Raw genomic sequence first — 13,618 nt, 5'->3', positions numbered from 1 at the left:
AGAAGACTCATTTGGGGAGGTCATGCCTGGCGTAAGCAAGGATCTCTTGTTAGGCTGGTAATAGAGGAAGAGCCTACAGGGAAAAGACCTTTAGGAAGACCCAGGTTGAGGTGGGAAGACTGTGTAAAGAAGGACATAAAATCGATAGGACCAGGAATCAGATGGAGAGAAGTTGCAGAGGACAGGGACAGATGGCAAGATTTGTTTATAGCGGCATGGTCTTAAAGGCCGAAGCCAATAGAGAAGGAAGAAGTTTAAAAAAAAGATCAAAACTTCTTCTTAATTTTTAATTAAAATATAAATAAAAACCTTCAAGACGTCATGGATAATAATCTAACCTTTAAATTTTATAACAGGTAATTTCTTTCTAATTTTAGATTTTACTAAGTAAAATATATTATTGTGAACGTAATAGTCCATGTTATACCTATATTTGTAAAATATAAATTACACATATGAGTGTGGCTTACTCATTATAATATTATATGATAAGTAAAAACCTTAGCGCGTTACAATGTTATGTTTTTAATTCAAAATATCTTATTAACTAAGTAACAAGAAATGGTGGAGAGGATAATTGATCTATTGCATTACCACTTCAAAATGTTATGGCTAAAAAATATATGACGTTAAATAACTGTTAAAAATATTGAACTTTGATCTAATGTATTAAATTATTTAAATTCAATTAATATTTAGGTGGTAGTTTATATCAAACAAATTGTTGTAATATAATATGCTTATTTTAGGTATTTTTTGTTTTACCTGTAGACAACTTACAAGATTTCTTCAATTTTTTAGCGAATTTAAGTATTGTTGAATTTCCCATCTTCATCAAATCGACACAATACGTTCACAGAAGTCCATTAAACTGTACAAAACGGGATGTGGTAAAATTGAATAAATAAACAATACCAACATTAGGTTGACAAACATTTCGCACCACAAGCTCGATATAATAATAATAATTGGTTGCCATTTGACTACCTCTTTCCTACATTAATAATTTATATTAAGTGTGGGATTTTCGTCGTATCAGCGTTTGGACTATGTTTGGTAAAACACTTTCGGGTATTTTAATTTCAGTCATTTGGATTTGACTGAATCAAGCCGTTTACCAAAAATATGGTCTAAAATTTAGAGCTGTCTAAGAAGTAAAAAGAATCAAGTAGGTGCACAAAATGTTATATTAATTTCCTTTGACTTAAACCCTAAGATTTAAAATTTCATAAAAGTTATATGTGCCTAATTCTATCATTAAATTAAAAATGTTATTTTTTGGAGGATACGTTTGGTCCATACATTTTAAACCACATGATTTTTAAAAAGAACACCATAAACGGTTTCAAACGTTAAAATTTTGCAAAAATCAGAAAATTTGTAAATCATTTTTAAAATTTAATAAAAATATTATTTTTACAATTTTTTTTAGCTTTTCAATTAATATTTTAATTTATTTACATTTGAGTACTTGATTTTAATTAAAAACATTTTAGGCGTTTAAAATCAATGATGACGGTTTGCATAAATATCGTGGAAAAGGTTTGTTATCATCTACAGGACAAAATAGGTCAGTGATGCGTTAATCAAACGATAACAAACCAAATCATATTTAAGCTATATGATGTTCAATACATGTGGAAGAATTACTAGTGGATAAGTACCCATAATGCAAATGAGATGGATGTTGATGATCAGCGACAGGACACCTGGGAAGTAGTGAGTACATGATGGTTTGTATAATATGTTAATTTTCAACACAATTGCACTCGCTCTTTATTACATAAACAACAAAAGGTATAATGTTCGAACACAAGAATTGAATAATAATTTCACCAAATATCAATAATAATATTATATTCGAGCACATTAATGGTCACGTGAAATTATCGATATATATTATATTGTTAAGATTTTATGCGTATTATACACAACATAATAAACTTACTATAAATTTTAAACAAACAAAAAATTCGGCGTGTTATGGATTATATTATATGGTATTATACAATCTGAATGTGTGGTTATTATGAGTATTTGTGTATTATTATTATTATTAATTATTTTTTCAAATTTCAGAAAATATTTAACTTTCACTGATTAGGTATTAATAGTTTTTTGATTTTACAATTTAATTTTCCTTAATTGATAATAAAATAATACACATTCTATCACAATAATTACATAAAATAATTCAACTCTCAAAATTTTTCAACGTTTACTAACTAAAATCAAAATTTAACAAAAATGTATACGGCTTAAATTAAATTTGAATTTATACAAGCTTAAAGCTTATTATAAAAATGTAAATACTTTAAGAACATAGTACCTAACTGTAAATCTTTTTTTTTTTTGAACTACTGTTTTGCTGTAAAATAATTGAAGTACTTATTCGTAGTATTTATATAACTATAACATTCATTCACTTTATTTTATTCACATTTATTAAGTACGTCTTCTAAAAAATGAAACACCTTTGCGATTTAATAAACTATCGAAGTATGTATTTAAAGCAATTCGTGAGTTTATATTTTATAGGCATTTCAACAGAAAACTTATCTTTTTTGGTTGACTTAATAAACTATCTAAAAATGTTTTAATGCTAAAAAAAAAAACAGATAATAATTATTAATGTTAAATGTTACTGTTAATTGTATATGTTGTTCTGAAATCAATTAAAATAGTTACAACATAGCTAAATTATATCGATGTTTTTGTGTTATCAAAATATAATTTTTCATTTCATTTTTCATTTATATAGTTTTATAGATATTAGGTGAACATAGTTGAAACAAAATTGTTATTTGGTAGGTATATCGTACATTTTAAATGGTTGTAAAAATAATTTCCAACAAAGAATATAACTATGTGCTTACAGTTAAATAAGCAAAATATTTTCAGTATGTTCAAATAGTAAAACAAAGCTCAAGATCAATAGATAACTTAATTTATTTTAACATTGAAAATATTCGTGATGATTAGATATATTTTTTTTTTATAAAAATGTGTAACCATGATTAATCTGAGTTGATTAATTTCTTATTTTTATGATTGAAATGCATATGCTGAATATAATTATAAGTACATACAATTATCGGAAACATATTTTTATATAATATTTGCACACTTTTCTTATGTATGTGAATAAGTATAGTTGCTTGAATATTGTTTTTCAAAACATGTATTGTTAAACATTGAATTAAAGATACAAATAATAATGAACTGAAAAATAAAAATCAGTTGAAAGCATAATTATATTGCAGTAATTCAGTGTAAATAAATTAGTACCTACACAATCAGACAACGTGTACTGAGTACACACACGTATAATATTAGCGTAATGTGTTTGGATAAATAGATATCAAAGTGATCATAACGGAAGACACAAAATACACAAAATCAATTAGGTAGATAACACTACAATATTAAATACGATTTTAACGTAAATTACTCGTTGTTTAACATCTTTGATCACGCTGTTGTCAACAAAATAATTGAAATATCGAATAATAGGTATCTGATATAATATAATTTAACTGGTAAAACTTACATGCCAAACTCCGAGACGATTTTGTAATCAAATATCAAACCGCGAATTTTAATTAAGTGTTTATTGCGCGATTGTAGAAAACAAAAACAAAAAAGATAATATAGGTATAGTATATTATACATCATTATTATACATTATGTATAATGGTTTATGTTACAACGAACGATAAATATTATTATGTTTTACCATTTTTGCAATTTTTAACATTCGGAATTATTTAACACATTATTATTATTTTTTCACTCGGAGTCCGTTTGATGTGAACAGAATCGAAAAGGAAAATATGAAATGATATCGGCAAACATAATCTCATCTCGCATCATACAATTATTATAGTTACAATATATTAGTATCGACTATATCGTCGCGCGTTGCCTAGCGGTTAAACTACCCCTCACTCTCGTGTAGGTGTACTACCGAGTCGAATGTTATCGTCGTCGTCGTGATAACAATTGAGTCACTACTAGAGGAATGACTCAGACGCCAAGGTTTGTTGATTAGAATCGATGGTCCGCGTGTCGTCCGGTTTTGTCGGAGATGGATGGTGTGGCACGATGTTTGGGTCTCCGGGTATCACGCAATAGTGTGTGGAGTGCTGTGGTTCCGGGTCACCGTACTGTGAATGGTAAAATTCCTCGCGCATCATGTGATTCAGAGAGCCACACTTGAAGTATAGTATTTGCTGGAACGGCCTTCGGAAGTCTCGATTCAGCGTCGCGTAGATTACCTGAATCAATTATCAACGGGTAAGGTAAGCAATAATGGTCGATATGGCATTAATGAAAGCAACAACAGGATTTTGGACTGGTTAAGACCCCTGGCGTTGGATGAAGGGTGCTCGCAACTTGTGATGTTTGAACATGTTTTGCACTGTAGTATAGACGACGGTATAGTATGCAATTTCATCTGTCAGTGAATATGTTCAGTAAAATAAACTTGGTTTTCGTGTACAAAGGCGGGTCATAAAATATGCACTTAAAAAAGTGTATGCGTTTAAAAGCATAAAAATATGAACTTGTAATTTTTTTACTGATATGTGTGGTCTTACATTATAATAGGTAGCATCTAAATATTTTAAATTTAGGTACATTTAAATTCTTCGTGTCTATAATCAATCGCGGTAGCATTATAAGATAAATACGGGCTATGAAATTTTACGAAGTAATTCACGAAAATTAATTCACGAGCTGTTTAATATAATATGCTCATTGCATATAACTATTAGAAATTGTATCCACGAAAAAGTTTCTAAATATAAAAAAGTGTGTAATTTATTTTTTATAAAAACGAATCTAAAGATTTTTTTAAGCAATACATCAAAAACTCTTAAAACAAAAAAAATGTGTAAATGCGAGTCAGAACAATGTGTGAATTGTATAACTTTTGAACTAAACCTATGATATTATTTCTAGTAGGTACTTCCTATATATTATATATAGATAGATAGAGAGAGAGAGAGAGAGATTACTAATAAACTTTCGGTATATGTAGTACCTACAATAAAAGCAGGAATCGATGAGGTTACTATATAATATTTTGCACAGTGTGATTTCCATTTTGATCGTACACTTACGCTTCTGTTAGATTTTCTACAAATAGAACACAGACTTGTAAGACAACAGTTATAGGTTTATGAGTAATAATATATTGACTGCCATGTGCAATCTTAAAGTATGTATAGTAATAAGTAATAACGGGTTAATATCCCTACGCTGTACTTTGTTCTAAACCTCCGAATCGGAAAAACCGTAAGTTATATTTGAAATATTATTCGTATCGTAATATTCGCCGCCGATAACAGATATTACTACTCTAGGTGGCGCGTTGGAAATCGGTAAATACCACTAATACCAGGAATCTTTAAGACAGGGTGACCGCAGCGATGACGTCGGTATTACGAAACGTCAAACAGAAACAGCTATAGACATACGTTATAGACGTAAATTGTATAGTATCGTAGAAAACTTCGAAACGAAGCTCTACCGTAATTATATGGGATACGGTTCAAACGCTGACAGTTGAAATATTGACAGTTTGTCATAACACAGACGGTAAAAATGTCGACAGGTACGAAATATCGATTAAAATGTCGACAAATAAAAACCAGAACAAATAAAAAACCTAATGAAATATATCATAAAAAGTTCATTAATTGATAAAATATAGGATAATAATATTATTATAATTTTATTTAAATACAAAAAATTAACTGATAAAACATAATTGTAATATACAAATCCACTTAATCTCAATAAACTAATGACACATACGTATTAATCATTTATTTTATATTTAATGCAATTTTCTCTACTTATTATTACATTTTGTATACGTTTCTCTTTGACCTTGTTAGCTTGTTAAGGCTCGGCACCCTACGGCGTACGAAGAATTAATTCATACACTATTTTGGTAATTTTCCATCCATTTTGTACCTCTATAATTTAGCTATTTACATTAATATGAGATGCGCCCAAATTCAAATACTCACAAAGCCAGAGGCCAAATCTAGTATGTATCAAGAAATGTATATATCACAATGAAATAAATTTTTAGTAAAACAAATTATTGAGAGATATTATCCAGTCATCAAGTTACTGAATAAAGTCACTTTTTACAAAGAAAACAAAATGTTGATTTAAGAACACCAATAATTCGATTTTCTCTTGTCTCTTGAAATGATTTTAAGTTATAGGCATTCGAGGTATCACGTATAGGAATAAGGAAGTTAATAAAAAAAAAGAAAAGAAAAGAAATCGAACACAATGGTAGTGAACGTATCTCTAATATTGAAACAATTATAATTATAATACTCACGGGGTTCAGTAACGAGTTTGCGTAGCCAAGCCACAGGAACAGGCTGCTCAGCGAACTGGGTATGCTGGATGGGTCGCTGAGGAACGGCCTGACCAGTGCCAGCACGAAGAATGGTAACCAGCACACGGTGAACGCGCTCATAATGATGCCTAGCGTGGTGGACGCCTTCCGCTCCTTGGCCAGCTGGAACCTGAGCTTCTTGCCACCGGATTCGGGCTTCTTGGTGGCCGGACGTCCTGTGTTGTGGCCGTTGCTGGGTACTACCATCAACACTGGGCACTGGTATTCGCCCACCGACCGGCGAACCATCGAGCAGCATCGGCATCCGTCGCCACCACGTGCACCGCTCCCTATCGTTCCACTACACTGCATTTACGGTCAAACATAAAACGCATTTGGTAAATGATGGATTTAAGTGTACAAAAAGTATCATATCGTTAAGCATTTTTATTATTACTGTTGTTGCAAGTTGGATTAGGATGAAAAAAATATGGAACTTTAGAAGTACCTATCGATTCTTTTTATTAACCCAAACCAAATAATCGTTAGGTACTAATTTATATGAATATTGTAATTTTTAAGATATTGGAAACTTAATTTTATATTTGAAATCAAAAGCCTGCATTATGTTCATAAGCATTTCAGATTTTAATTTTTGGTGAGTAAAAAAATAAAATATTTCAACATAAAATAAAGTGAAATTAATAATATTATACGGAACTTAATTTCAAAATTTGATTGCACTATCAAGATCTGCCAAGATTTCATTTGATCAGCTATCAGATTGCTATGAAAAATTTTATATTTAGATGATATTTGTAATGATCATGTTGGTCAACTGTAGTAAAATTATTTTCTGTTCATAATTGATTAAAATCAAAAATGTGGAAAATAAATAGTACCACAGACTCTACTGCCTATGTGGGTACAAAATGTCAGGAAAATGAAACAAATTTTTGAAATTATCTCATTTGAAACGCATCATACACTATTAATTAATTACGTTTAAAAATTACTATCACACACGTATTATAGTGGATTTAGTAATAATATTAATTATTATCTTGAGGTAGGTACTGATAATTTGTAACCACAAATCTGAGAATCGCTTACGATTGTATAATTAATATATAATACATATGTGTGGTTTATATTTCGAATTTTAAGATTGAGTGATAATGCTGAACGATGTTAATACCTAATATTTCAAAGTAAATGCTATCCATATAATATCTTTTTTTTTATTTGTGGTTTTTATAGCCCCAAGCACAGAAGTAATGGAACTTTAAAATCAACTTTTAACGATGTACTCTTAATCGAATGTAATGTGTTCCCCTTCCAAACATTTTAACCATAATGGTATAAAGTCTTATTGAAAGGTTCACGGTAGAATCCTTTCGTTTGTGTGATTCTATGTTTCATATTCATTTATAAATATTTAATGTTTATCTTAAGCATATATTATAATATACAATTATTACACAATATGTGCATTAACTGTTGTTAAATCAATTAATTTATGTTTACCACACATTTTAACTCCTTTGAACAGGCTCATTAAACGGGCCTTATTCCACTTTGCAATGTTCTCTCTACAAATAAAATGATATCCTTCCCAAAGTAAATGTAAAAATATATTTACTAACATGTGTAAAACAAACATTTCGAATATTGTTGACTTCAAAACATCCAACGAATAAAATAAAAAGTTGTAAGAATATATATATTAGATTGGTAGTGACATTACTTATATAGTTATATTGTTGTTTTGTTATTTTTAATAGTATTTATAACTAAAAAAATGAATAATTTTGTTCTTGATAATAAGGGGAGGGCACATTATTTGTTTTCACTTTAATAGACTTGTTGGCCATAGAGACTTCACGACTTAGGTCTTAAATTATTAGATACATGATATGTATCATTATGTATTATGTTATCTTTTTATTATGTGATATAAAAGTGACAAGTATGGCGCCGAACGATAATATTGTAATAGGTAAGGGAAAAGAATTTTATTCTTTACATATTTGTAGAAATTCCTTTTATCAACGTCGCAGTTTGTATAAAGTTCGCTTACAACAATTCTCAGGGTGAAACCACGTCTAAATAAAACACAAATGTTACCCTCTAAGTTTTAGTGCAGTTGGTCCGAGTTTTAGTCGTTTATGTGAGTTTTATTCACATACGTCTGTATTTTTGTTTCCCAGAGAAACTTTAGAAAATGTAGAATATTGAAACACTTAAAGTACCAAATGCCGAAAATTTATCACTCCTAGAGGTTTTAAATGAGTCCTATCTTTTTATTTAAAAATACTAAAATGAAAACACACTTGCATAGAAAAATGTGTTTTTACAAAACGTTGTACTTTTTTTATTTCAATAAGTCAGAAACAGCTACGACAATAAATAAATAAATGCTATCAAATGAATGGATGGAATTTATTATAGGGCAACGGTTATTTCTACATACTCGGCAGAATCTTTATTTTACGGAATCTTAAAAAAAAAAAAAATAATGGTGCTAGAATGTAATCATTTATAGACGTTTTATCTTATTGCTTCGATTGTAAATAATACTTGAATACTTTAAATGGAAAATATATTTAAATATAGCAACATTTGAATGTTCTCAAATCTTGTGTTATAAATCATATTTATAAATGCTTAAACAAACAAAAATATTCAGAATGAATTAAAAAAATATACGATTAAATTTTTTTTTTTTAAGTTTGTTTCAATGTTCATGAATATGACCATTGATTTTGAACTTGCATTACCAATATTAGTGTAGAGTTAAACCTAGTAAAAAAGTACTTAAGAAAAATAGAAGTGTATATATTTACATTTACAAAAATTAGTTATCGGTCTTTTTTAAATAATTTTCACATAAATCAAAGAAATTAAGTTATAAAATTAGTTTTGTCAATTCTTAATTATGTTATGTATTAATCAATGTATCAATATTTTCGACTCGTCGTTGATTAATTAAAAAAGGTTTGCAGAGCAAAAGGACATTAAAGTAACCTCTAAAGTTGGATACAAGTCAAAGACATTTTTTTTTTTTTAATATCGCTTAATATCGCGATTGCCTAATTTGTCATTACGCCCAAACGACGTTCCAATTGTTGATGACAACAAATTTTGGCATACCATTTGCTGAAAAGGTAGAGAGAAAATATTTTTATTTTTTTTTTTGGCGTAGTGTAACTAAAAAAACAAATTAATGATGTGAGAAATAAATTATAAAATATGAAAATATGAACATCCATATAAATAGGTCTACTTTTTTTTCAAACCTGTTCCTTAGTATAATTTCGGTTAACATTAAAAACTGGGACAAAATATTAAACATTTGTACTTCCTCAATTGATAAATGAAAATCGCAAGAAATATAATTACTATAGAATTGAATTTCAAATAATTATATACGCGGATACTTTTGATAAAGTAAACAGACGCTTGTTTAGCTTGTTGTTTGTGTGATAAGCTTAAACTCTTAGATCATGAATACTGAATAGGCATTGAGTACATTTGTTATTTCAACAAAGAGCCAATACGTATCTGATGGACAGTTACTGAAGTTGATAATAAATTACGATATAACATATAACACATAGGTGTATACTAATAGTTGAATCGTGAAAGATATGATACGCAGTAACAAATAATCATCTGTTCATACATATTTTCTTTAATTTTATTATGATTAGAAACTGATTAGAAATCTTAATTGTTTATTTTAGTTGTGTAAGTTTTTTATTTGCTATATGCAAGTCACATAACAATTAAAAAATAAAAATAAAATATTTATAAATAGACTGTCCGTTTGCGTAAATATAAAGATAAGTTGGGTAAATATTTATGACTGAGTAGATGTTAATATTACTGAATCAATATTATGTTTTTTATATCATAACATATTTTTTAACATACTTGCTTTAAAAACAATCAAGTGCATAAACTCTTTTTCACAATTACAATATCCATAAAAGGCACTTAAAAATAATTAAGTACTCACATGTATTTTATAGAAGAACATTAAAAATTTAAAATACTATAGTTTTCTAGCATGAGATCTTAAATAAATAATTTTTATAACAAATAACATTATTATTGATCTAATTTCATACTTGAACTACTTTCAATTTTATTCGTAATTATTTTCAAAAGGCATCCAAGTAAAAATTATATAAAGATAATGATATGAATGAATGGTAGGTACATTAGTACTATTAGTAGTATAAAATGTATTTACAAAAAAGAATATTGTTACGTGTGTAAGAAATATTATTTTGATTTCGTAATGAAATATGTCGAAGGCTCTTCTTATTTATTAAAATTATTCTCGGTTTTATACGTAGGCAATTTATTATTTCAACGTTAAATTTTATTTTAAATTAATTTGTGTTAATTCAATATTTTTTTAGATGACTATAACTTAAAAGTTATAATTGAATATGTTAAAAACATAAAGGAAATATAGTTTAAAGAAAAATTATCTCTTTATTGATATATTCTTATACAACTAACTTAATATAAACGTGATGTCTACAACTGTTAAAGTTTAATTAAAAATAATAATATCCTTAGTTAAAAATTATTATTAAATCATAGTGGTTCGTGGTATTAAACTTTTAACAATATTATCAAACGATATAATTTTGTATTTAATATATAATTATAGTGTAATAAAATTGTTCCGATAACATACATATATTTGTATAATAATTAATAAGTGAGATACGGTAAATGTATAAAACCTTGATTTACCCTATAAACCTAGAAATTACTGCCTTATATCATTATACAGTATATAACAGGTCTATTTGACTAATGCTATAACTTACTTTCTATTCTTTTTTTTTGTAACGATTTCTAGAGATCTGTGCAAACATTTTTATGTGTTATATTTTGTTGTTTTTTTTTCTTACAACAAAAATTAAATAATTTAAATTTTGTATTAAATTTTTTTCTTATAATTCAAGATAATTATTTTATAAATAAGTATTTAAAAACAGTTTTGACGTTTAAAACTTTTAATTTTATTACGTCATTGATTTTTAAAAAATTTTAAAAGTTTGTTAAAGTTCAAATTTATTTCTTGCTAATCAGTGTTTCTTATCATTAAAAGGTAGGGTAATTCATAATATATATACATATACTTCATATATATATTTAACATGACTATGTGATGCATAACACCACCATTAGTCAAATAAACCTGTTACATTCTGTATTTCAGAATTATTAACTCATACCGATTGATCTTGTACATTTTAAAATATACAAATATGATTTTTATAGTTTGGGATTTTAAAAACCACAAACAGTAAGTCTTAGATAGGACTATAAATCTATAACGTTAGAAGACATAAAAGTATAAAAATAATATGTCAATAGTAAAAATTTTCACATAAAATGTGTTAAAGTGAAATTAAATGCAAATTATTTTAGAAACATAATATAATTGTATTTAAATAAAATATTTAGTACTTATTTTGAAATCACATTTAATAGATTTGTAAATCACGTATTATAATTATAGTATAAGATACATTTAATTACATTTTTTTGATGATGTCAACTTATATATTTTACTAATGAATGTTATTATATTATAGTGCTTATATGTATATTTTGTATAATATTAAATACACTGGATTTATTGTGGAATAATGACAAATAACTAGAGTGATCTGAATGGGCTGAACTAAGAACTAGTAAAACGAGAACTTTGTCACTTTATTTTTAGTTTTGAGATCGTACTCAATTACAGGTATAAAAAATATGCAAATAGTTGGCTCTTTTGTACCTTTTTGAATTAACATAACTGTATCTTACTAATACGTGCTAAAGTTTAAAGTTGAAAACTATATTATATTCATTGCGTTTCTAAGAACCTCTGGTTATGAAATACCAATAATATTATTGCATAGTCGGTCAACCAATTTTGCCCTAAATGGAATTTATATTAATGTACCTAGTAGCCGTATTCTAACTATAAATTGTATTACTAATCTATTTTTACTTACAAAATAATTTTTTATCATAGGTTGTATTGATTGATAATAGTAATCAATAACTATGTTTTATATTTCGTTTTTCATTTCTCAAACTGTATTCTTTAATAAAACTTAAATATTTTATTAGTGTTCAATAATCATTTATCTAGGATCTATAATTTTATTATATGCATAAAAAAAACGCAAATTCAATTAAAATAATGATACCTAATATTTTAAATCTTATTTTAATGTACAATTATCAATTTTGTAGAAATTTAGTATTTTCAATTGTGATATTCAATTCCATTATTATTGTATTTGGGAATGTGTTATATGCAGACAATTTCTTACATCCATGAACTTTGCCCCCCCCCCCCCCTACATTATTATATATTGTGAAAATTATACTTATATTTTGCGAGTAATTTGTAAGGATTTGCTGTAATATTTTAAATATGCAATAGGAGATTGGGCCAACTTCATGTGGACCCACTGTACTTGATTTTGTCGAAATTTGTGTCCAAAGTAGTGAATTTGCAAGTTATCCAAAGTTCATTTTTTTTAGATTTATCGTTAAAGTATGAACTACTAACGTGGAATCTTGTTTTTTAAATTTTCAATCCTTAGCTATACAAATTAACAATTGTATACATTTTTAACTCGGAAATAATTTGCAGGTATTAATATTCGATAAATGTTATCAAAACTTCTTAAAAGTTTTACCTATGTATTTTTAGTATTTTTAAACTTATATTTTATGTATGTGTTAGGAGCCTTGTAAAAAAAGTTTCTATCCAAATTAAATATATTAAAAACCAATATTTTTTCATTAATTTAATAACTTATTAACATATGTTTATTTTATGATAGGTTCATATTAGTTACAGAAATCGAACACAGTACTGGACACTATGTAACATTTGTTAAAAGACCATACAATATTTGGAAATTACAAAATGAAAAAAAAAATATGTTGACAGATCGTCTTCGTTCAGAATCGTTTTTCGTATACAATAGTTTATCATTGAATTCAAATTAATGAAAACATTGGAGTAAATTACTCCGCAAGGTACACTCAATAGCTACTGTATACCCGCTAGATATCACTTAACCCTTCCCCCCTGTTTATATCTGAGGTATTATAAAAAATAACACATTTAAATCTTTTTAATTATTATGATATGTCTTGAAAATTGTCATGAATAAAAACTAAGCTATTATAATTAACACCAAACTATACCATATC

At 27.2% G+C, this 13,618-nt stretch overlaps 1 protein-coding gene across 6 annotated transcripts in view; it reads right to left on the bottom strand.

Moving 5' to 3' along the window:
* Positions 1–1,734: 1,734 nt before the first annotated feature.
* The window catches only part of LOC107164174 (5-hydroxytryptamine receptor 7), a 232,925-nt gene continuing 221,041 nt past the window's right edge, over positions 1,735–13,618 (bottom strand). For all 6 annotated transcript variants that reach the window (XM_089220372.1, XM_089220373.1, XM_089220371.1 and 3 more), the window contains 2 exons: positions 6,365–6,730; positions 1,735–4,277 (listed from right to left, as the gene is read on the bottom strand). In XM_089220372.1, coding sequence (XP_089076498.1) covers positions 4,014–4,277; positions 6,365–6,730 — 630 coding nt within the window. In that variant the 3' untranslated portion in view covers positions 1,735–4,013. The remainder of the gene's footprint in view (positions 4,278–6,364; positions 6,731–13,618) is intronic.

Source organism: Diuraphis noxia, unplaced genomic scaffold (assembly GCF_037042655.1).
Source record: "Diuraphis noxia isolate RWA-SAM2 unplaced genomic scaffold, SU_Dnox_SAM2 contig0002, whole genome shotgun sequence".
Classification (NCBI taxonomy): Eukaryota; Metazoa; Arthropoda; class Insecta; order Hemiptera; family Aphididae; genus Diuraphis; species Diuraphis noxia.
Note: the sequence above shows the minus strand (reverse complement) of the source record. Positions and strands in the feature narration are given on the sequence as shown.